Source organism: Gouania willdenowi, chromosome 11 (genome assembly GCF_900634775.1).
Source record: "Gouania willdenowi chromosome 11, fGouWil2.1, whole genome shotgun sequence".
Taxonomy (NCBI): Eukaryota; Metazoa; Chordata; class Actinopteri; order Blenniiformes; family Gobiesocidae; genus Gouania; species Gouania willdenowi.
This window is the reverse complement of record NC_041054.1, coordinates 11,807,516-11,827,456: the sequence shown is the minus strand read 5'-3', so window position 1 is coordinate 11,827,456 and position 19,941 is coordinate 11,807,516. Positions and strand designations below refer to the sequence as shown.

General features: G+C 38.8%; 5 protein-coding genes across 6 annotated transcripts; 2 read left to right on the top strand and 3 right to left on the bottom strand.

Annotated features, from left to right (window-relative positions):
* Positions 1-10: 10 nt before the first annotated feature.
* uqcrb (ubiquinol-cytochrome c reductase binding protein) lies at positions 11-2,109 on the top strand. The gene is made up of 4 exons (XM_028461540.1): positions 11-95; positions 1,310-1,378; positions 1,493-1,659; positions 1,915-2,109. Exons 1-4 carry the CDS (start codon positions 77-79, stop codon positions 1,990-1,992), a joined length of 333 nt encoding a protein of 110 aa, XP_028317341.1. The 5' UTR covers positions 11-76; the 3' UTR covers positions 1,993-2,109.
* Positions 2,110-2,137: 28 nt separating this feature from the next.
* On the bottom strand, positions 2,138-5,013 carry lrrc14b (leucine rich repeat containing 14B). Its single transcript, XM_028461537.1, has 3 exons — positions 4,565-5,013; positions 3,860-4,488; positions 2,138-3,156 (listed from the first exon to the last, which is right to left on the bottom strand). Exons 1-3 carry the CDS (start codon positions 4,838-4,840, stop codon positions 2,487-2,489), a joined length of 1,575 nt encoding a protein of 524 aa, XP_028317338.1. The 5' UTR covers positions 4,841-5,013; the 3' UTR covers positions 2,138-2,486.
* Positions 5,014-8,228: 3,215 nt separating this feature from the next.
* gatad1 (GATA zinc finger domain containing 1) lies at positions 8,229-11,284 on the bottom strand. Of its 2 annotated transcripts, XM_028461415.1 has the most exons (5): positions 10,846-11,284; positions 9,126-9,248; positions 8,962-9,021; positions 8,690-8,873; positions 8,229-8,606 (listed from the first exon to the last, which is right to left on the bottom strand). In XM_028461415.1, the coding sequence occupies exons 1-5, from the start codon at positions 11,056-11,058 to the stop codon at positions 8,419-8,421; spliced, it is 768 nt and encodes a 255-aa protein (XP_028317216.1). In that variant the 5' UTR covers positions 11,059-11,284; the 3' UTR covers positions 8,229-8,418. The 2 variants fall into 2 exon arrangements, with proteins under 2 accessions (XP_028317216.1, XP_028317217.1); XM_028461416.1 differs by lacking the exon at positions 8,962-9,021.
* Positions 11,285-11,762: 478 nt separating this feature from the next.
* Positions 11,763-14,525, top strand: chrac1 (chromatin accessibility complex subunit 1). Its single transcript, XM_028461224.1, has 3 exons — positions 11,763-11,950; positions 12,026-12,152; positions 13,691-14,525. Exons 1-3 carry the CDS (start codon positions 11,810-11,812, stop codon positions 13,768-13,770), a joined length of 348 nt encoding a protein of 115 aa, XP_028317025.1. The 5' UTR covers positions 11,763-11,809; the 3' UTR covers positions 13,771-14,525.
* On the bottom strand, positions 14,520-17,644 carry LOC114472114 (uncharacterized). Its single transcript, XM_028461223.1, has 4 exons — positions 17,626-17,644; positions 17,419-17,464; positions 16,153-16,699; positions 14,520-15,437 (listed from the first exon to the last, which is right to left on the bottom strand). Exons 3-4 carry the CDS (start codon positions 16,686-16,688, stop codon positions 15,296-15,298), a joined length of 678 nt encoding a protein of 225 aa, XP_028317024.1. The 5' UTR covers positions 16,689-16,699; positions 17,419-17,464; positions 17,626-17,644; the 3' UTR covers positions 14,520-15,295.
* Between the last annotated feature and the right edge of the window lie 2,297 nt (positions 17,645-19,941).

Here is a 19,941-nt window from a genome sequence, read left to right as displayed (position 1 = left end):
GGTTGCCGCCCGCCATTAAAAGAAGAAGAAGAAGACATTACCCACAACCCACTGCGGTCTGTCTTCGGTGGAGAACATGGCGTCCAGAGCTCCAGGTAGGCTAGTATTACTGATGTTTGGTGCCGTTTTTCTTCTTTCTTATTTCAAATTTACTCTTTGTAGTGTGATACCACGGTCTGTATCGATTAACATATTGGTATAGGGTTTTTATGCGCATGTAAAAGTGTTTTACTGGGTTGACTTATGTTTGTCCTTTAGTAGTGTCCCTGTGCTAACTGAGGCTAACCAATGCTAACGGTAGCTCAGTTCACTGATGATAACAGTAGACGTGACAGGTTAAAGCGTCTCTTTCTGCGGTTCTGTCGGTGTTTAATTGATCTTTGCTTGTTGGGATAAGATTGATTTGTGATTTATAAAACATAGTGACGCTTCATTATGAACGATCCCTGTGCGTCACTTACTGATCTGTTACAGCACATAGGCTATTATTGTGCCAACCTGCTTTATTTTCTATTCTATATTTCTATTTTATAACGGGGATCACTATGCACGGCACGGACCGTTAGAAAGCATGGCTGTTAGTTTGGGGTCTGTTTTGTTTGTACGGAAAATTCTGACCGTTTCTTTTAGATAAGGAAATATAGGAAATCATGAAACAACATATTCCTCCCAATGTAATCTAAATTCACCATTCTTCTCTTCTCTTTGACATGAGCAGTTGCCTAAATAATGGTGAATCTTTGTAGTGAAAGCAGTAGTAGCATTCAACAATTCTGCTTGTGTTTTTCCCTTATACATACATTTTTTTTAAAAATTGTTTTTATTAGAGGACCAAACATTATAACTGACCAGATCATTTGTAATCAGTGAATATTTGAGGCTGCAAATAAGGTCTTTAGTGCCTGTTGTCTAATTTAATTGACTGACTTTCTTCAGTGTCTGATGCAAAAGTACATTTTATCATTATAACCTCACTATACATGTAAAGAGGATCACCAGGTAAAATGGGCATTAAATTAACCATAGCAGCAGTAAAAGATCCACATAAAACCCACATTTACAGCAGTCAAAATTACTGCCATATTCCAGTCCACAAAGTGGAAGATTTTATTTTTTATTGTTACATGAGGGAGTTTAGTCACCAAATTTTTGTATCACGTGGGAAAAAAAGTCCACAATCTTTTGAAATACATACTGTAAGTTATTGCAGCTATGCTGTAAAACTTGATAACCCAATCTGTGTTTCTTCCTCATTATGTTGTCATTTTTAACTGTCCTCTTCAATAAATGTTGTTTGTTTCACTTACAGTGGCTGCCGGCAGGTTTATGTTTGGGTTTCGTAAATGGTATTACAGCCTGTGTGGCTTCAACAAGCTAGGTAAGGACACGCACACAAAATAATACCACTATTATATCAATGGTGTGTCACACGTTTGTACTGGGAAGTGTTTACACAGTGTCATTGATTCTGTCGTGCGTTTATCTACTCCAGGTTTGATGCGTGATGACACAATCTATGAAGATTCAGATGTGAAAGAGGCTCTGAGGAGGCTTCCAGAGCCTGTTTATAATGACAGGACATTCAGAATTAAGAGAGCCCTGGATCTCTCCATGAAGCAGCAGATCCTCCCCAAAGACCAGTGGACAAAATATGAAGAGGTGGGATCATATGAGCACATGTATTAATTTTTTTGCAGTCTTTCTTATATTTATGATTACTTGACATATATTTTCCAAACATTTAAACTAAAAGTAGAACAAAAACACTTAAAACTTGGTATCAAACTCAGAAGTGTTGGAAAATGTTGCAAAGTATGAGACACACAAATGAGTAAACAATTTAGTGTCTGTCTACTATTTGCTGTGATTTCAGCTTGCACCTGTAAAAGCTGTAAATTTGTTTTCTCTCTTCAGGATTGCCATTACCTGACACCGTATCTCGAAGAGGTGATCCGTGAGAGGAAAGAAAAAGAGGAGTGGATGAAGAAGTAAACCTCTCCTGTTGATTATGTCTTTGGTTGGTGTGTGGGTGTTCCCTGGTGTAATATTTAAAATCTAATGTAACATTTATCAGACACGACTCATTAAAAAGTGTCCTAAGTTTTGGAAGAGTCTTACATAATTTCCTGTGGGCTTGTTTGAAGATTTCATTTATTCAACAATACCAAACTTTTACACAGTAGATAAATAGCATCACAGTACAAACTATGACTATAAAAAAAATGTAACTATTTTAGCAGCTTCCTTAATTGCCATTGCATCTCTGTTTGCTGCTTCAGAAGTCACCTGATAATTATTTCTAGGATAAACTATAAACATACATGTAAATCTAATAAATTCAGTCTGAATTCTGCATTTGCCCTGTATTAATTTGAAGGGAATCTAATTTTTTATATATTTTTTCAAGTTTAGAAAATAGTGTCCACAACAAGCGCTCCTATACCAGTGATGTTGAAGTGAGCTGACATAATGCCTCGGTGATTATCCTAGGGCGTTTGAGATCTTCTGTCATTCACATCAGTAATGGTTCCAATGAAGTTCCCAATGACGCTATTGAAAGATTTCAACATTGCCACCCCTAGCTCATTGCTGGTTTCATTGATATCTGGATCATAGGCCCCCATGAGCGGGGTGCACACCTCTATACTCCCTCTACCAGCTCCCTCCAAGATGGCCATCAGCTGGTTCCTGGTTTCCTGAAACAACTCCCTGTTGTAATGCAGCAGAACAGAGTCTTCAAGAGGATAGCTCAAATCTTCTGAATAGCATTCGCGAGGCACGGGTACCTCGATGTACCTCAGCTCATGAAAGCCCACAGACAGCCTTGAGAAGAGCTGCAGCAGGGAGGCAGAGGTCAGGGGATTTCCTAGAAGTTTGACTTCCTCCAGTCGCTGACAGCAAACCAGAGAGTTGGTGAAGGCGTCCATGTTCTCATCCTTTATGTTGCACTCTTCGAGGGCCAAGCTCTCCAGCGTCACTGAACAGCGGCTCAGCAATTTGTGGAAGCAGGAGGGAAAAGAAGCATAGATGTCGTGTCCGCTGAGGTCCAGGTGAGTCAGGTACTCACTGTGGAGGCTGTTGGACAGGTAGGTCATGTCTAAACGGTTCAGGCTGCAGTTTGCCAACTCTAGAGTCTGTAGCGGCGTGTTTAGAGGACTGAGGAAATGGAAATGACAGTTGTAGATTACATGCAGGTCAACATTCACATTCCATGCTCAAACAAATATGGTGTTTAGCTGTTGCTGATTCATATTTTCACTGTAATTACAGAACTCTCTCCTAGTCATACTGCCCTAAGGAGGCCAGATACCATCGTACACTGATAGCACTCACCAAGGTCTCTGCCTGTGGAGGCTTCACTATGTTATGACTACCGCTATCAGGAACACGCATAACACTAAGAGCACTGAACAGCAGCTGACTCACTTGTTTACGGTCTGTTCCCCAAAACCCTTTGACCTAATAAACCCCGTGTCTGCATCTGACCAGCAACCCTAAAGCTTGACTCCGTCTCATTCATCCAACCCGCCACACCAATGATAGTTTAAAAGCCCATCGGGATCCAGGTTCAGTATCCAGCCTGAGGGACTTTGACATGGACTGATCCACACCAACTTGCTTCAGCTGTATTTCTGTTTGATCTGGGAAGTGAAGCCAGTAGTTGTCTGTCCATACACTGGCATCAAGTCAGCAATTCTAACGACAAAATACCTTCCACCATTCAACACGAGCTGTAGCATGTGTCCTGGCTAAAAGCATTGTGAGTTATATTTAACTGGTATTGAATTAAAATGTCTATCAAAGCTTTTATTTCCATTTGGTGGTTAGCTGACCTCTACCTGTAAGCCCACATACTCACCTGAGCAGTCGTCGCAGGTGACCGGTGAGAGTAGAAAAGCCAATGCAGAGCTGTGTGAGGCTGCTCAGCTGGGCCAGCTGTCTGCCCAGAGTTGCCAGCAAGTCTTCTTCGTTCGATCCCAGCCTCCTCACGTCCAGGGCTCCTGCAGGCAGCGTCAGAGACTGCAGCTTAGGGAACTCCACTCTAGACAGCAGCACCTCCAGGTGAGGGGCTTCCAGTGGGATGTTGTGGACCACCTCCAGTTTGGTGATAGACTCGGGCTCTGCAAGGCGAATTATGTAGAACAGCTGCTTGAGAGTGAGAGAATCTGCTCGGAAACGGACGAAGCGCAGCTTCAGGGGACAGTAGCGCAGGAGCAGGAAGGCCTGAGTGACCATCTCGTAGTTTCGGCCTGTGACGAAGCCATTCAGAAATATGTTGATTGATGTTTCAAAGGCGGACTTCGTTACATTGCTAGCCTGCATGGCAACCATGGTCTCGTAGCACATTTGGGTCATGATCAGGGTCCTGGACCATCGACCCAGGGTTGATTTACAGGGACAGGCCTGGTGTTCAACATCCTTCAGGGCAGTCAGGTCCACCACATGCAGACACTTAGAATATGTTCTTGGTGGAGATAAAACATAGTCCTGCGGAAGAAGAGAGAAATGTGAATTTTCTATTTCAACATCTTCACACACAACTCAGTAAAACTTATTCTGATACCTTCAGACCAGTCAGGATAGCTCGCAGACAAAGCTGGCAGGTACTGGAGGTGAGGTCGAGCTGACAGTCACTGGTCTTTCCCAGAAGTCTCTGCAGGTTGAGTTCAGGAAGAGGCCATGTCTGGACCAAAGCATGCAGCAACTCAGCCTGCTCCCAAAGGTAACAGGCTTTGAAGAGAAGTGGGTAAAGGTTAAAAGACACACAGCTAAGGTTCTCTAGAGCACTTGGCCCTGTCTGAATGAAGCCCTCAGCAGCAAGAAATCTCAGGGACTTCATGTTCTTTGGCAGCGCACGTTTCTTCACCAGCGCTTAGAGCTGCTTTGAAACAGCTCTTTGTCTCTGGGTTGTCTCTCCTCTTTGGCTGCTGGTTTGTTGATAAGCTCTGCTTTGACCGGTCTTTCTGTAGCGAGATAGAAACAGTCTCGTGGTCGGTAAGAGAGCTGCTGCTGGTATTAATAGAAACAGCTGTCTCACGTCCTTCGGTGTCTATTTGCCAGAGTGACAGGCGGAAACAAAGTTTGAATGCAACTCATTTCACACTATTTACATGTGAGGTTTGTGTCGTGCACACAATCCTAAAATAAAAGACATACTGCAACTCTCGTCAGACTTTTTATGACGTGTAAGCTCTTGTCAAGAGACAAAATGTCAAACTATTTCTAATCAGTGGAACAAATCTCACATTCATATTTTAATAAGGTAGTGTTCCAAAAACAACTTTATAACTAATCACAAAAAGTCCAGAATGTATCTCTAATAAATGGTGCAGTAAATTTTCCCTTCAGCTCTTTGTATTATCATAAATCTTCAATTAATAGAATATTTTGGTGCTTGTTTGGCTGATTTAAACCCAAAAAGATTGTCTAAAGTTTTGGTTCTTTTACCTGAAAATTGTGTTTCTATTCAACATTCTAGCATTGTCTTGCTGTTGATGATGACGCCTATCAGTTGTCTGTAAATATATTTTAAAAAACCAATACAATATGTAGCCACTTTTTTGTCCTTATCTTCACATGTAAGAAAGTGGTACATGTGCATTTTTAGCTCTTAAATGTAATTATTGTAAGCATTTCTACAAAATCAAACTCTATGAAAACATTTTTTTTTACCATGTAGGTGTGTAACACCTAGTGCGGTGCACATTGGCTCTTCTTACATGTTGATTGCTGCAGATTACGAGCGGTAATAGTAGTGATGATGATGATCATGCCTCAGGATTTTCCCTCCCACTGCCTGCAAATGTTTGTTTTTTAATGGGCGAGCAGTTGAAATGCCTGGGAAAGAATCTGGAGGGGGTTTTTTTTTTGGTGCTACAAAATGGTGCTGAAGAGCAGAAAAAGCCTGTGTGGTCTCCTGAAAAGTTGGTTCTAGAAATTATTAGTTAAAAAAAATTAAAAGCTTTAATAAATCATAAATAGGGGAAAGCTACCAGCGTTTTGATAAGGAAATAAGTAATGTGGGATTCCCTTTACCTGGGGAGTCAAACTTGGAGGAATAGTTTTCATTGCCTGCTAGATCCAGATTTTGGTTCCTACGCTCTATGTTTTCATCTACACAGTAAAGCCTTTTCAAAGGACTTTCAGCCTCTTGACAAACAGAGATTACTTTATTTTTGATTAAATGCTTTTTTTTTTTTTTTTTGAGCAAATTTGCAACATCATTTCAATAAAATTATGTGACTTTACCTTTTGTGTCACCGTACGTCTGCTACACTGATGTGTCCAAAACCTCATTAATAGAGCTCATAAGGCTGCACACGTCCTGAAAAACATATACAAAGCACATACGCTAAGCAGACAGAATATATATTTGCAAAGAAATTTGCAAGTAATGCATACATTACTGTCACTGGAAGCTCAATTTTTTTTTTGACAAATCAAAATTCTGTGTGGATTGTTTGTGTTGGATAGTTTGAAGAATGAGCAAAAATTGTGGGATAATATAGGTTTAATTAGTTTTACAGCTTTTGGAGAAAAAAAACAGAGTAATGGACTTTATAATTTGCAATTGAATAAAAGATTCACATCTGTAGCAGATGTGGTTGATTTGTTGTGAATTTTTTTAAATGTTGAACTTTAGAGGACTATTGGCCTGTTTTTACAATGGGGCTAGATCTTTGTGCAAAATGTAGTGATTGCGCATGGGATGTAGAATTTCCTCGGAAGAAGAATAATAATATGCAGGATAATGATTCAACTAAACAAAGCAGGTTACATATCTCAACTTACAGAGAAGAAAAAACTTGTGCAACACATTAAGGTGAAAAATCTGTCTAGGTCTTGCTGACCCTGCAGTATCATCTATCTAGACTAGAGGTATAGGAACACATTATTTTGTAAAACATGGGGGTAAACCAGCAGGTAAATTAAGATCAATGTCTTTGCCATTTGCACTTTAGTGCTCTGGCAGCTGAAGCTGCTTTAGGCCGGACAATGTAACAGCAGGAAACACTCTTTTGTTAATAGTTGCAGAAACTCCACCACGGCCCTTTAATCCTCCAGACAGTCAGCATTTTTTTCTAAACTGTACAACTTTTTCAGAACTTTCACTGTGCAAATATTGTCCTGCAGGTCAATCCTCAAAATGTACTTTTTATGAATGTAAGAGAACATTTCAGACAGAAGTTACCAGATATCTGTGGTGGGCCTCAATTACAAGGTTAGGTCACATAGAATAAATGTTTATTTTGAAAAATCATCACCAGCTTTAAACCTGCACCGAGGACAGTTTCTATGAATCCTGGAACAATAACTCTTTTCTAAAGCCTGAGTGTGTACTGTAATACCAGCAAACTAAATGTAATGCCATTCACACTACCATATAGGGTGTCAAGTGTAAAAATTTAGTATAAAATTTGTAGCTAACACATTTTCATTATTTATCTCACTTTTCTCATTAGCACATTTTCCTGCATTTACCCACACAAAGCATTAAATCTAAACATTTAAATCTAAATGGTATATGCTAGATCTAAATGTTTAATCTAAATCTAAATGTTTAAAACTAAATGTAAATATGTTAACTCAAATGTTTAAATCTAAATGTTATACAGTATATCATATCATATCTAAATGCTTAATCTTATATCTAAATGTTAAATCTAAATCTAAATGTAAAATATAAATCTAAATCTAAATGTTAAATCTAAATGTTGAACCTAAATGTTTCGCACATATGCTAATTGACCGCGCCCCTTGTAACCTCAACCAATACACAAGCAGAGACACACAGCCACTCCCACCCACCTCTTCACCGATGCCTGCCTGGGTAATATGTATGGCTGGTTCTCTCCCGGCGGCGGAGATCGAGCGCGCGGTCATGGCAGGTGTACGAGCTGCACTTCACAGTACACTCCCAACACAACAGTGCAACAGTTATTAAAATATATTTTGTCAATGTCCGACGATACGACATGCTGAGACCACCTAATTTTCATAGGGTTTTAGTACTGACATAAGTAAGGTAGTGTGCATGGAAGCATAAGGTTTATGGATCGAACCCACCATGGGCCACCTCTTATTTCATCTTTTTTGGGATGCCTAGAATACGTCTGCTGAGCAGACCAACGTTGAAGTGACGTGATGGCCTGAAGTTGAGACGACGTCTCTGGCGGGTGCAGAATGAAACTTTTCATGACTTTCTAGACATTCTAGACAAAAAAAAGTGTGATTTGTAGGAACTTTATTGACAAATACAGTACAAAAGTAATTTTTCCAATGTCACAACTGTGCAAATAGTTTGTTTGAGCAGAAGCTACATGATGTCCGACTCAACAAAGTAACAATACATTACATAATTAAAGTCCAGTCCTTTATAGAAACACAGCCGACTACTCAGTGTGCATCACAGTGCAGCTAACTGCTGCTAACGGCCTCTTTGACCGTGAGGGCAGGGCTGGGTCCTATGTGGGTCCAAATGTAGCCTTTCTCTGGGCGTATGGGGATGGTCGGGAAAGGGGAACTGCGTGATTTGAAGTATTCAGATGGTGCATGGCACACAAACTCCAGGTACTCCATTTTTCTGGGTAAATCCTCCTCTGGACCTAAGGGAGAATATAACAATGTTAATTCCAATAAAAAAAACATTGAAAAAAAGAAAAGGCAACAAAATCCCTTGACGACTGACCAACAATGTACGTCCCAGGATCAAACTGGTCTTTTGGACTGGCTTGAGTAGGAAGGAGCCATGTCAGAGTTGCACTCTTTTCACAGTACTGGTCTTGTACGAAACCTCGAATCTGAGCATAGTATGGTTTTCCATCTTCATCGTCGATGACTTTAATCACATCCCCCGTCTGATAGTAAACACCCTGTAAAATGAGGCGGGGTTAAACATGGAGCATCAGACAAAGAACAGAAGGCATTTTATTCATTATTCACAGTAAACAAACTTCATACCTTGTGAAATACAGACTCTGATGTGATAATTGTTGCTACAGATTCTGGTGATTTGATTGGCTGAAAAAATAATCCCATACATGCACAAAGGTCAAAGCAAAGTGACAAGAGACAGATTTTTTTCTTCTTCTTTGTTTAAAAATAGCAACATGTCTGTGACTTACATTTTTTAGTTTAAATATGTGCCGTCTTCCTTTCCCTTTGGTCGACACCTTTTTCTCAGAGGCAGGAGCTTTGTACTTGGTGCTTCTCAGACGTGCAGACCTCCTGTGGATCTCCTGCTTTGACTGAAAACAGAAGAAAAAAAAAAGTTAATGTACAACTTCACATTTTTAAACCCAGAAATCCATATTAATTCTTTATCTCATCTTTAGTTTAAAGAAGCTGTGTCCAAATTTAGATATCAGTATATTAGGCATCACATTTAATCAAATATGTCAGACGTTTCCTTATGCAAAGCATTAGGTTAAAGGTCTCTCTAGAACTCATGTTATTGGGTGTTTTTTAAGCTAAAATTAAAGTATGTGAAACTGTATGCAGAAACTTCATTAATTAATTATAGCAGTTAATTCCAACATTACATTTGTGCTTTAAATAAGTATTTATATGTTAGTCAAATTGCAAATATGTTTTGCGATTGCTGATGTTCATCTTGGCCCAGTGTGAGGGGTGAAAAATAATTGATAATCGATTAACTGAGATTTCATCAATGACAATTATTAATCGATTCTTAAATTTCTCAAAGGTCAATTATTTAAATTTTTAAAATTGTAATACGAACCAGGCAAGTCCTTCTAATTTGGATATTTCAATTACAATGTACAAAACTGAAGATGCAATATCCAATAATCGAAAAAAAAAAAAAAAATCTTTAATAATCGATAATCGGTTTGTAATCAAATGGAGACACCAATAACTGGAATAAAATTGAATAGGGAAATTATTTAGGATGATGATGCCTTAAAAAAAGATGTTCTTATTTCTTGGTTTAAAAACAGTTTAATGATAATAAAATAAAGGCAATGACTATCCGTACGTAGCTGTATCAATTAGAGGTGTCCCGATCCGATATTGATATCTGGTATCGGTCCGATATCAGCCAGAAAATGATTATTGGATTTTATCAGACTGCATCTAAAATCACCGATATAAGTGCTCCGATAAAATGTTCCGCTCAAGCACTTCTATTCATAGGTGACTGTGGTTCACACTCTAACAAAGCAACCTACTGTTGCTGGCTATTGTTCTCTGTTTGAGTAACATCACTTGATCAAGCCTTTTTCTAACATTCCACACTACAAAATAAGTAATAAAAATATGCATGATTCGTGCTGATATCGTATCGGATCAATATCAGTCTCGGACTATATGCAAGGCTGCAATATCGGTATCGGAAGTGAAAAAGTTGTACATCCCTACTATCAATATACCAACATTCTGTCCGTAGTAGCGCCCCTGGTCAGTTTAGGTGACGTGTCTATGTACTTGTACTTGTACTTCTGTTTGCTATTAATACGTAGATTCCTAAACTACGTTACGAGCATGCTACGTATTTATGAATTGTTGTGATATTCATACGTAGCGCCCCTCATTGGCCTAGTACTTATTCTTCCTATTAATACGTAGATCCCTAAACTACGTTACAGGTTAACCCTAACCTTCTGAAGTGGATTTGAATTTCTTGCACGGAATGGTCACATGACTTCCGGTAACGTCATAGACCACGTACGAATAGCACCACGGCTACGTACGAATAGCCACTTTGTAAAAGGAAACAGGACAAAGATGAACATGTATCAGAATGATGGATGATGATGATAATTATGGACACAGGAAGGACCATAGCACTAGTCAGAGAGGCCTGCAGTGTTTGAATGATCTGACCTGTTTCCCTCCTCCATTGCCCGGCTGAATGATGGTGGACACCGAGGCTCCCCCCACCACAGCCACCGACCCTCCGCTGCTGCTCCCGGCGGCTCCACAGCTGCTCTTCCCGGTGCAGCTGTGACACAGGATCTCTCCCTGGTTGCCTTTCTTCCACATGGAGGAAGAGTTGGTCTTACAGACAGAACAGCTGGGTTTCAAACCCAGCGGCATCTTCAGCGCTCACAGAGACACAAAACACCCAAACAAAGAGAAAAACCAGTCCAATGCACAGAGCCGATCAGCGACAATGAAGAGCCCGCTCTCACGACTCCTCAGTGCTGCAGCCCGACATCAAACCACCGATAGCGACATTACATAGTCTCAATTATAACCAGACTGTTTATGGACTCAGTCTTTCTGACGCCATTACTGACATTACTGCTCTTCTTCTGTCACTGACAGTTAGTCTAGCGCCACCACAGGCCTGAAGGGGAACTACACGGACGCTCAGCAGTGAACTTAAAAATAATACGAAAGTAAAACAATAGCAGCAGTCTGAAATATGTTTTCAAAAATGAGTCATCACACAAAACGACAACACAAAGACAAAATTACTCCCAAAACACACAAAAAAGACGACATATACACACAAAATGACGACAAATACACAGAATTCCGGAGGGAAAAAAACACAAAATGACAACAAAAACACACAGAAAGTTGAACAAAACTAAACAAAATCATTTGAAAATAAAAAAAATACTTATCACACAAATTATGACAAAAAAACAAAAACAAAGAAACAACATGATTTCAAAAACCCATAAAATGAAAACTTTACTAAAAAGATTGGGTAAATGCAGTTATTCTTCCGCTCCAGCAGGTGTCAGTGTCTTTTTATTTCAAAAAAGCCGCCAAACCTGTTTAAATGAAGCTGCAGAAGAAGAACAAATAGTTACCGTCCATGCTAAATAAATAAAAAATGTCTGACAATAACACAGAGAAAGACGAGCGGAAGAAAACAATATCTCTGCCCATTTCTAGAGTTCGGCTCATCATGAAAAGTTCTCCAGATGTTTCCAGCATCAACCAGGACGCTCTGTTCCTCACAACCAAGGCGACCGTAAGCCTCGCTGCTCCACCACCTGGATGTGTAATGTGTTTGTTTGTGTCTGACTGACTGTGTGTGTGTGTTCAGGAGCTGTTTGTTCAACATCTGGCTCGGGCCTCCTTTAACAATGGCTCTGGGAGGGACACCAACACTCTGTCTTACACCGACCTGGCCAACACGGCCGAGGAGAACGACACCTTCCACTTCCTCACAGGTACAATAATAATATAATAATCACGATATTTTTGCCCACTGTAACTATAATATCACGATACAGCGGTTCTGCGGTAATCAATGTATTGCAGGAAATTTCATCCGCGATACATTACGATATCTATGGAAGCCCGTTTCCGCCACTAAAAAAAATAAAAAATCACCAACGAAAGTCATAATTATGAGAAACAAAGTCATAATTATGAGATAGGAAGTCATAATTATGAGTTAGTAAAGTCTTAATTATGAGATAGAAACATTTTTGGTACATCCATCTGTACCCATGACACTGACCAGAAATCTCCATTTGTTGTTCAATAAATCGTACTACTTTTCTCACAAACCGTTTAAGGATACGATAACCAAATTTGGTGTGTGGCTTCAGGGTATCAATACCATAATGGAGTTCGAAAATGAGAAGTGTACAAATAGTTGTTCTGTTTTTCTTTACTAAATTCGAGGTATCTTCAAAGGGGACAGCTTTTCTTAGAAATTGTTTAAAATAAGATAACCAAATTTGGTGTGTTATTTCAAGGTATTAATATCTTGATGGAGTTCGAAAATAAGAAGTGCGCAAATATGTTTTCCGGAGTTATTGCCCTTGTGCCTTTTTTTTACCCTGACCCTGTTCGAGGTATCTTCAACGGGACATCTTTTCTTAGAAACCATTTAAGATAGTAATTTTATATTCTGATGTAATAATATTTTCTTATGTAGACATTTATGTTCTTATATTTAGGATATTTAGGAAAAGGTTGTGAGTTATAATGACCACCAATCTGGTGGGGGATGTTGATGACTATGTCTTCTTGTTCATTTATAAAATGTCTAAATAGAAATCTATATAAAATACCACACTTTAGACCAGACATGGGCAACTGGTGGCACAGGGGCCACATGAGGCCCCTAAAGAAAATGCACAAAATGACAACAAAAACATCCAAAAATATAGAAAAATACATGGGAAAAAACCCAGCAAAAATACACAAAATGACTCCAAGAACAAACAAGACAACTACAAATAAAGAAATTGAACAATAACAACAAACATATACTGCATGACAGAAAAACCTACAGCAAAATACATGAATAACAAAAAATAACATTCCTGTGTTAAGGCTCAGATTGAATGTTGATTATGTGGCTCTCAAATCAGATACAATCACATTTTGTGGCCCCAGCTGTGATAAAAGTTGCCCATCGCTGCTTGGATTAGTGTCGTTACGCTGCCCTCTGTTGTAATGTCTGTTTATCTATCTATGCTCTTATGCAAAACCTAGGGTACAATTTAGAATAAATACATATTTCCATAAAATGGTTGCAAGTAGTAAGTTGTCTGCTTTTTTACATAGGAACAAAAAACAAACATTTGTTTAAAAAGTTAGTATCAGACAGAAAAATGCCTTTTTGTAGTGGTTTATTTGGATTCCTATGGAGAAAGATGTGGAGGATTCATCTAACCTGTAGTTCATGGTTAAAAAGGACACATTTTATAATATTTTATGTGGTTAATTTATTGTTTGTGTTATTGTTTGACAGACATTCTACCCCAGAAGATCCTGGCACGTGATTACCTCAAGTCTTTAGAAGACATGAAAGAAGATGAGGCCGATTTGTAAAAAAGGAACAATGTTTAACGGATGTGGTACAGAGCTTGTTTAGAACAAGAAGACAGAAGAGACGCCTAGATTTGACTCTTTTCTGAGTTCTGCTGTCGGGCTCTTGGAAATAATGAAGCTGGAAGATGTGAGAGCTGAAGACTGAAAGTTGACCAAAACATTCAACGATCATTTGAACCCAGGCAGGAACACTTATAGACTTGGAATGATTTAGAATTCTTCCAATTTATCTTTGATGACTATACAATGCCTGTCAACTCATTCTATGTATGGCTTTTGCAAATAAAGGAAGTGACATGTGGTGACGAATCAATATGAGGCCGAGCTTCTAAAATGAACAACTTCTCAAAACATCTCACGTCAGTTTCATGTGAATTTTGATTGTTTTCAGGGTTTCTGTTTGCCTAGACTTGTTTTTCTTTACTGGTTTTGCATCACAATCAATTTTTCCTTTTCCGTATATGTTAACTTTTAGAATAAAACTTTCTGATGCTACTGATTTAAATTTGTGTAGACACTTTTATATTGTTTGAGTTGATTATTGTTACTTTAAATAGTTGAACAAGTGAAATGAAAAGCTACTATTTGATCATGAATGACTATAAAACAAATGATCATTCTCTAAAGTGAAAATCAACGACCCGCCTATGATTTGTGAAGATTTAGCATTAAAGAGCATAAAAGCTCTCTGTGATATCATTCAACAATTGTGTGATTTAGATTTGTTACTGAAATAAAAAGATGTGTAATCTGCATCAAATGTTTTTTTTATTAAAAAAATATTGGAAGGTGACAAAGAGGGGCAGATCCAAAACAATAAATTCTCACTCAAGGTTGTAACAAAAGTTTAATGTGGTAGTAAAATGTCCATGTGGAGAGAAAACCTAATATGACACCTGCACATCAGACAGTTTAATAACCAGCACGTTAGCTTGATTAGTCATTTTGAAATGAATGTATTTTTTTTAAGTGTTTGCCTTATTCTGCACCCTGATGGCTGGTTTTCTATAAAGCTCCCTTGAAACTTTCAGTTTAATGATTTGCTGATTAATGACAGTAATAGTCTGTCAGATTAGTGTTAGAATCAGTGCAGATGACAGCATTTTTGCATGTATGCACCAAACACAGTGAAGGAGTAGTAAGGCTGCTGAGATAAACTACCAAACGTATCCAGATTTGTTGTTTTAAGATTTTTCATTCAATTGTTTATTACACTGTGTGAACTCATAAAAAAAAGAAAAGTCAAAGTTTGGCTTGAGAAAAAGTGTTGCAAAGAATCCTACTGCACATGTTTTAAATTATATTGCTGCAAAATTAGCCTCAAAGGTGTAACCATGTGTGCTGCTCACACAAGACTGATGGATGCAAGTATTTAAACATTAGCACCAGAAATAAATCTTTTTGAAAAATGCTGTTGATTTATTGATGAGTGGTTTGTGTACAGGTATCCTGAGCATGCGTAAGCCAACTACACCATTGTATAAAACAGTCAAGTATAAACCTTGTTCAACGTCTTATTCGTTGGTCACTGTTGGATCAGTTTGGTGAGTCGTAGCTGGGCGTTGAGCAACATTTTCTCCAAGGAGGAAATCTGCTTCTCCAGGTCGCTCAATGTGTGTTCCCTGCCGTCTATGGCTCCTCGAGTACTGGCCAGATGTTCCCTCATGCTGAATAAAATGACAAAAACAGCTGTCAGAGCTATTCAGATCCAATATAAGAAGGTAATTGACAATGCATCGAGTCCTGCACCAGCAATAATTTGGGAGGAGCCGTAATGTTTTCAGCTGTCGGCCTGAAATCTGACCTGCAGTTTTATTCTCTGTGTATAAATAACAGTGTTTTACACGCTGAATACCAATAAATGTATATATGTTTAATCTGATCAAAAATAAATAAATAAAATAAAGCATGGAAGCAGGCAATAAGTGTAGGAAAGATAGTCAGCTTTCTTTCTTTTATTGTCATTTTACAAAGATCACAGTAATACATTTGCTACTATTGTAATTTAAAATTATGATATAGAAGCTATACAAGCAGCTGTGCATATTATGTGTAAAATATATGCAATTTCACAAAAATACTGCCTTGAAGGGAAGTAGTGATGTAATTTGGTATCATTAATTTTGCAATGTAGTATGGAGGACAGAGTGGCAATAAAAAATGAATGGTAGTGGCCAAAGGATAGAACACTGAGGGGAATCTGCTGACTACGGAGTAAAATAATGAGTTCAGCTATAAATAAATTGAGGGAGGCTGAAAAGATAACCCTAATGGATGAGGGTCTTTTAGATCTGCTGATGTTTTCTCATCCTAATTCCATATTTCCCTGCTGACTCCGCCCACAGCCCTGAAAAGCTCCAGTTTACTTCTTGTTTTTCTCACCTCATGAAGAACCTCTGCTCACTTCCCTCCTTCCTCTTTTCCTGCAAGGACTCAAACACTGTGTCCATGGTCTGCATGGTTTCCACCATGTTCTTGTAGTCCGATCGAATCCCCTCCACCTCCTCTCGTGCCTGCTGGTCATAGGAGAATCCACTGTCCTCCACCCCACTGGAGGTGGACACAGCCTGCAAATATGCCCTGTTCTGCAAAACGAGCAATCTCGACTTTGCAAACTCTTCAGGGCCGGCAATATTTTCCCAGCATATAGGAGAGGAGGGGGGTAACCAGAAACGCTGGCTACAGTTGGCAGGTTTTTTCATATTCTCTGTGACAAAAGGGCTGTCAGCAGGGAAGTGTTGAAGAAGATGCAGAAGAGAAGACCCAGAGCCCCACTCCAAGTCCTCCAGATCAAGTTCCCCTGGCTCTCGCTCGAAAAAGGGAAGAGATGATCCTGCATCCTCTCCTGGGGAGCAGAGCCCTAACAGGAGGCAGCAGGAAAGGTAAAACCAGGATGTGTTTACGACCCCCTGGAGCATCTCCGCACCAGCTAAAACACAGAGAGTCCACATGATGCTGGATGGCAAAACAACCAACAATACAAGACCATTGCCTGTCAGAAGTACTAACAGGTATAACATGAATTTGATCTAAAATGTAGACTTGGTCTGGCCAATATAAAATAAACTGTATTATTCCAAAAGTGGTGAGAGGAATGAGTAAATTGTCAAATCCAAGCTTGATGTAGGATCAAATACTTCTAAACTGTCATAAGTGTTAAAGTTTGTTTTGGTCCTGACTACAGCAGAAAACCAACAATGAACACATGAGAATAACAGGACTACTGAGCTATCTGTGAGTGTCACTTTCACATAAGGCACAGCTTCTAATCAATGATCATTTTAACAGCTTTTACAGCATACCTTTGGGTCTGTTTTAACGGTCAAAGTGACCAAAAATGCAAGGTACTTTGACATAATGTTATGATCTTTTAGTCTGAGAATGTGTAAACCCCCAAAAGGCATCTTTTCCACCATACCAACATGATTTTCCATTTAAAGAGAAAGTCGTGTTACTTTTAAAGCTGTAAAACCTGCATCTTCATAAACAAAACATTGCACCATTTTAATTGGTTTATTCTAGCGGGTGTTTACTGCAATTTAGGGAACTCTGTATGCCAACAGCATGAGAAAAAAAACCTTAACTGGAACAAATACTTGTTATCTAACATGCATTACATATGTGTGGACTGCAAGTAAAAGCTCTTACCTCACAAAGAAGCAGCAGACGACAGAGCACACTGTCTGCACTGCTGCTGCATGAAGTCGTCGGAAAAAATGAGTTGTAAGTCTGCAGGCGGTTTCATGCAATCACAACCACTTTTTTTTTTTTTTTACTGGCCTGCTTACAGCAAAGCCAGGGGCCAGTGAGAGGGCTTTCTTTCTAAGTCTGTGGGGAAATAATGAGTTAACTTACCAAACAGTGTGGAAGATATCTTAAAGAGTTCCCATGAACAAAAGAGATTGTCATGTTGAAGACAAGAGTTTTTTAGTGGGGGGATTTGTTGTTTGGAGTAAAACACTTATGCATGGTCCAGATGCTGTTTTGGTTTGGCCCCTTTTTGGTTTCCTCAGATTGTGTCAATATATTCCAGACGTTCAGTGTTTGATACCCCTGGTAGCAGCTTTTTGTCTTTTGCAGTTTCCGTAACAGGCCGTTTCAAAAGAATGTATCTCACTGTGTTTGTAATCTTTTACACTTTAAGCTGTCCTGCTGTTACAGGACCTAAGACAGTATAATGATTAAACCAAAAAAGCAAAGCGGTATAATTTTTGCATACCATCAGGGTTTCCTCAGAGCCCAGAGGGAGAAAGAGGCCGAAACATAACCTCTGACTTAAGCAACAAGAAATGGGACACATTTTGGCAAACACAACCCAGGATGTTGTCATTTTAAGGGGAGGGAAAGAAACAAGCTTTTATCTCACAAAATAAACAGTGATAAGATGGAGTCTGTAGACCATCTGCCCAGCTAGGAAAATGAAACCTGAGAATCCCAATCCATTTGGACTGTATTTGTTCTTCAACTGCTTGAATTTAATCTCTTTTTTAAGTACATCTGTTTCCTCCTCTACATTTTTTCATTAGCTACTTAACAATTCCTACTTTTGTTAGCTACAGGCCACTGCAGAGCAGGCTTGCCAAATAACCGCTGCTATTTTTGAGAGTCTCTGACCTCAAACCATCACAGTTTGTCCCTTATCCAACTCATCAATATTTCCATTTTCTGCTGTTTCCTAAAGATTTATTTTAAGGACTAAAGATGCACATGCTGCCTTTTGGGCTTCCCCTACGACAAAATATTCATTTATTAATTATTTAGTCACACAACTGACAGGCAAAGTGATGAAACTTATAGACATATCTTCATTCTTCAACCAAAATAGAAAAAATTTAAATTAAATCTGTCCGATGTGACAGTTAGATGATCTAATCAGAATATTTTCAAAATGATACGCTGCCCGGTTTGGGACACTTTAAAAGTGGTCAGAGGAATGAAAGCTAGTCAGAGACATTGGTGTATTAGTTGTCAAAATATGCTAGTCTGTGAGCTTTATGTAGTATGAAATTACTGAAAGCTGCAAAACATCTAAAAAGCATCGCAATTTGTTATGGGCTTGCTTGGTTGCACTTTATTACTTCAACCTGAGACATCATGGGCAACCGTGGATCAAGTAGAAGGGTCATCTCCTGATCAAGAGGTTGTGGGTTTAATTTAAAGGCTGTAGGTCTATCTGTCTATGTTTCAAAGTGACTTTGGGCAAGGCATTAAACCTGAAGTTGCTCAGAATGGTAGATTAGCACCTTGGATAGCAGCTCTGTCCCATTGGTGTGTGAATGGTGAACATGGCGAATATTTTGTAGCGCTTGGGGACTACTTTGTTGGTAATTAAAGTGCTTACATAAATCTAGTGCATTTAGCACAAAGCAATGCATGTCTGATTCAGAGTTCAATCATTGGAATGTTCTTCCCTAAAGGCTAAAAGAAAGCATGAGCTGGGTTAACTGATCATTGTGAGATTTACCAAAAACCAAAAAATGACCCTTATAAGAGACTTTCTATTGTACTTCTTTTTTTTGTTGAGTGTTGTGGAGTGTTTGAAGTGGGATTCGAGCCAAATGACTTCAAAACATACTCCAAGAATAATGAAATGACAAAACTTAGAACTAATTTTCATGTTATGTCAAAAGCACAGACTTTCATTTTTACTTTGGATTGAGAACCTGGCCTAGAACACCCTGTATTGTTTTTCATGTACTTCTTTGTCAACTCTTCAATACTTTTCTTGAGGGATTACCGGTATGTGCCGGGGAGGGTGATGAGTAGGGTAAAGGGGCTTACCTAATTGTTTTTCATTGCCCATACATTGCCATTTATGAATTAGATGAGATAAATGAGCTTTTACTTATGCCTCCAGAAAACACTGTGCACAATAAAGGGCACTGATAAGTGAAGTACTTTAACATTAGGCTTGCTTGTACCTGGATGTGAAAAACATTGGTTGTAAAATCAGGTATTGCCAAAAGCAATAGGAAGGGGTTAAACTTTTGATCTATTTTTTTTCTTCTTCTGTAAATTGCAATTGATTTTATAGAGTCTCGATAGTCCTAGAATTGTGCATTAAACAACAATTGTGCATTAAAAAATGTTAATACATTTTTAGAGCTTTATTGGCACTATATTGGAACCTAAAATGTATAGACTATCAAACTATGTTTCACACTTGGGAAA

Coding starts and splice junctions, on each gene's coding strand:
- uqcrb (XM_028461540.1), top strand. Junction 1,379..1,492: donor GTGTGGCTTCAACAAGCTAG/GTAAGGACACGC, acceptor TATCTACTCCAG/GTTTGATGCGTGATGACACA. Junction 1,660..1,914: donor AGTGGACAAAATATGAAGAG/GTGGGATCATAT, acceptor TTCTCTCTTCAG/GATTGCCATTACCTGACACC.
- lrrc14b (XM_028461537.1), bottom strand. CDS start 4,840: ATGAAGTCCCTGAGATTTCTTGCTGCTGAGGGCTTCATTCAGACAGGG. Junction 4,489..4,564: donor CTATCCTGACTGGTCTGAAG/GTATCAGAATAA, acceptor CTTCTTCCGCAG/GACTATGTTTTATCTCCACC. Junction 3,157..3,859: donor CACCTGCGACGACTGCTCAG/GTGAGTATGTGG, acceptor CCATTTCCTCAG/TCCTCTAAACACGCCGCTAC.
- gatad1 (XM_028461415.1), bottom strand. CDS start 11,058: ATGCCGCTGGGTTTGAAACCCAGCTGTTCTGTCTGTAAGACCAACTCT. Junction 8,874..8,961: donor CAGAGTCTGTATTTCACAAG/GTATGAAGTTTG, acceptor CTCATTTTACAG/GGTGTTTACTATCAGACGGG. Junction 8,607..8,689: donor TCCTGGGACGTACATTGTTG/GTCAGTCGTCAA, acceptor ATTCTCCCTTAG/GTCCAGAGGAGGATTTACCC.
- chrac1 (XM_028461224.1), top strand. CDS start 11,810: ATGTCTGACAATAACACAGAGAAAGACGAGCGGAAGAAAACAATATCT. Junction 11,951..12,025: donor TCCTCACAACCAAGGCGACC/GTAAGCCTCGCT, acceptor GTGTGTGTTCAG/GAGCTGTTTGTTCAACATCT. Junction 12,153..13,690: donor CACCTTCCACTTCCTCACAG/GTACAATAATAA, acceptor ATTGTTTGACAG/ACATTCTACCCCAGAAGATC.
- LOC114472114 (XM_028461223.1), bottom strand. CDS start 16,688: ATGCTCCAGGGGGTCGTAAACACATCCTGGTTTTACCTTTCCTGCTGC. Junction 15,438..16,152: donor GAGCAGAGGTTCTTCATGAG/GTGAGAAAAACA, acceptor CATTTTATTCAG/CATGAGGGAACATCTGGCCA.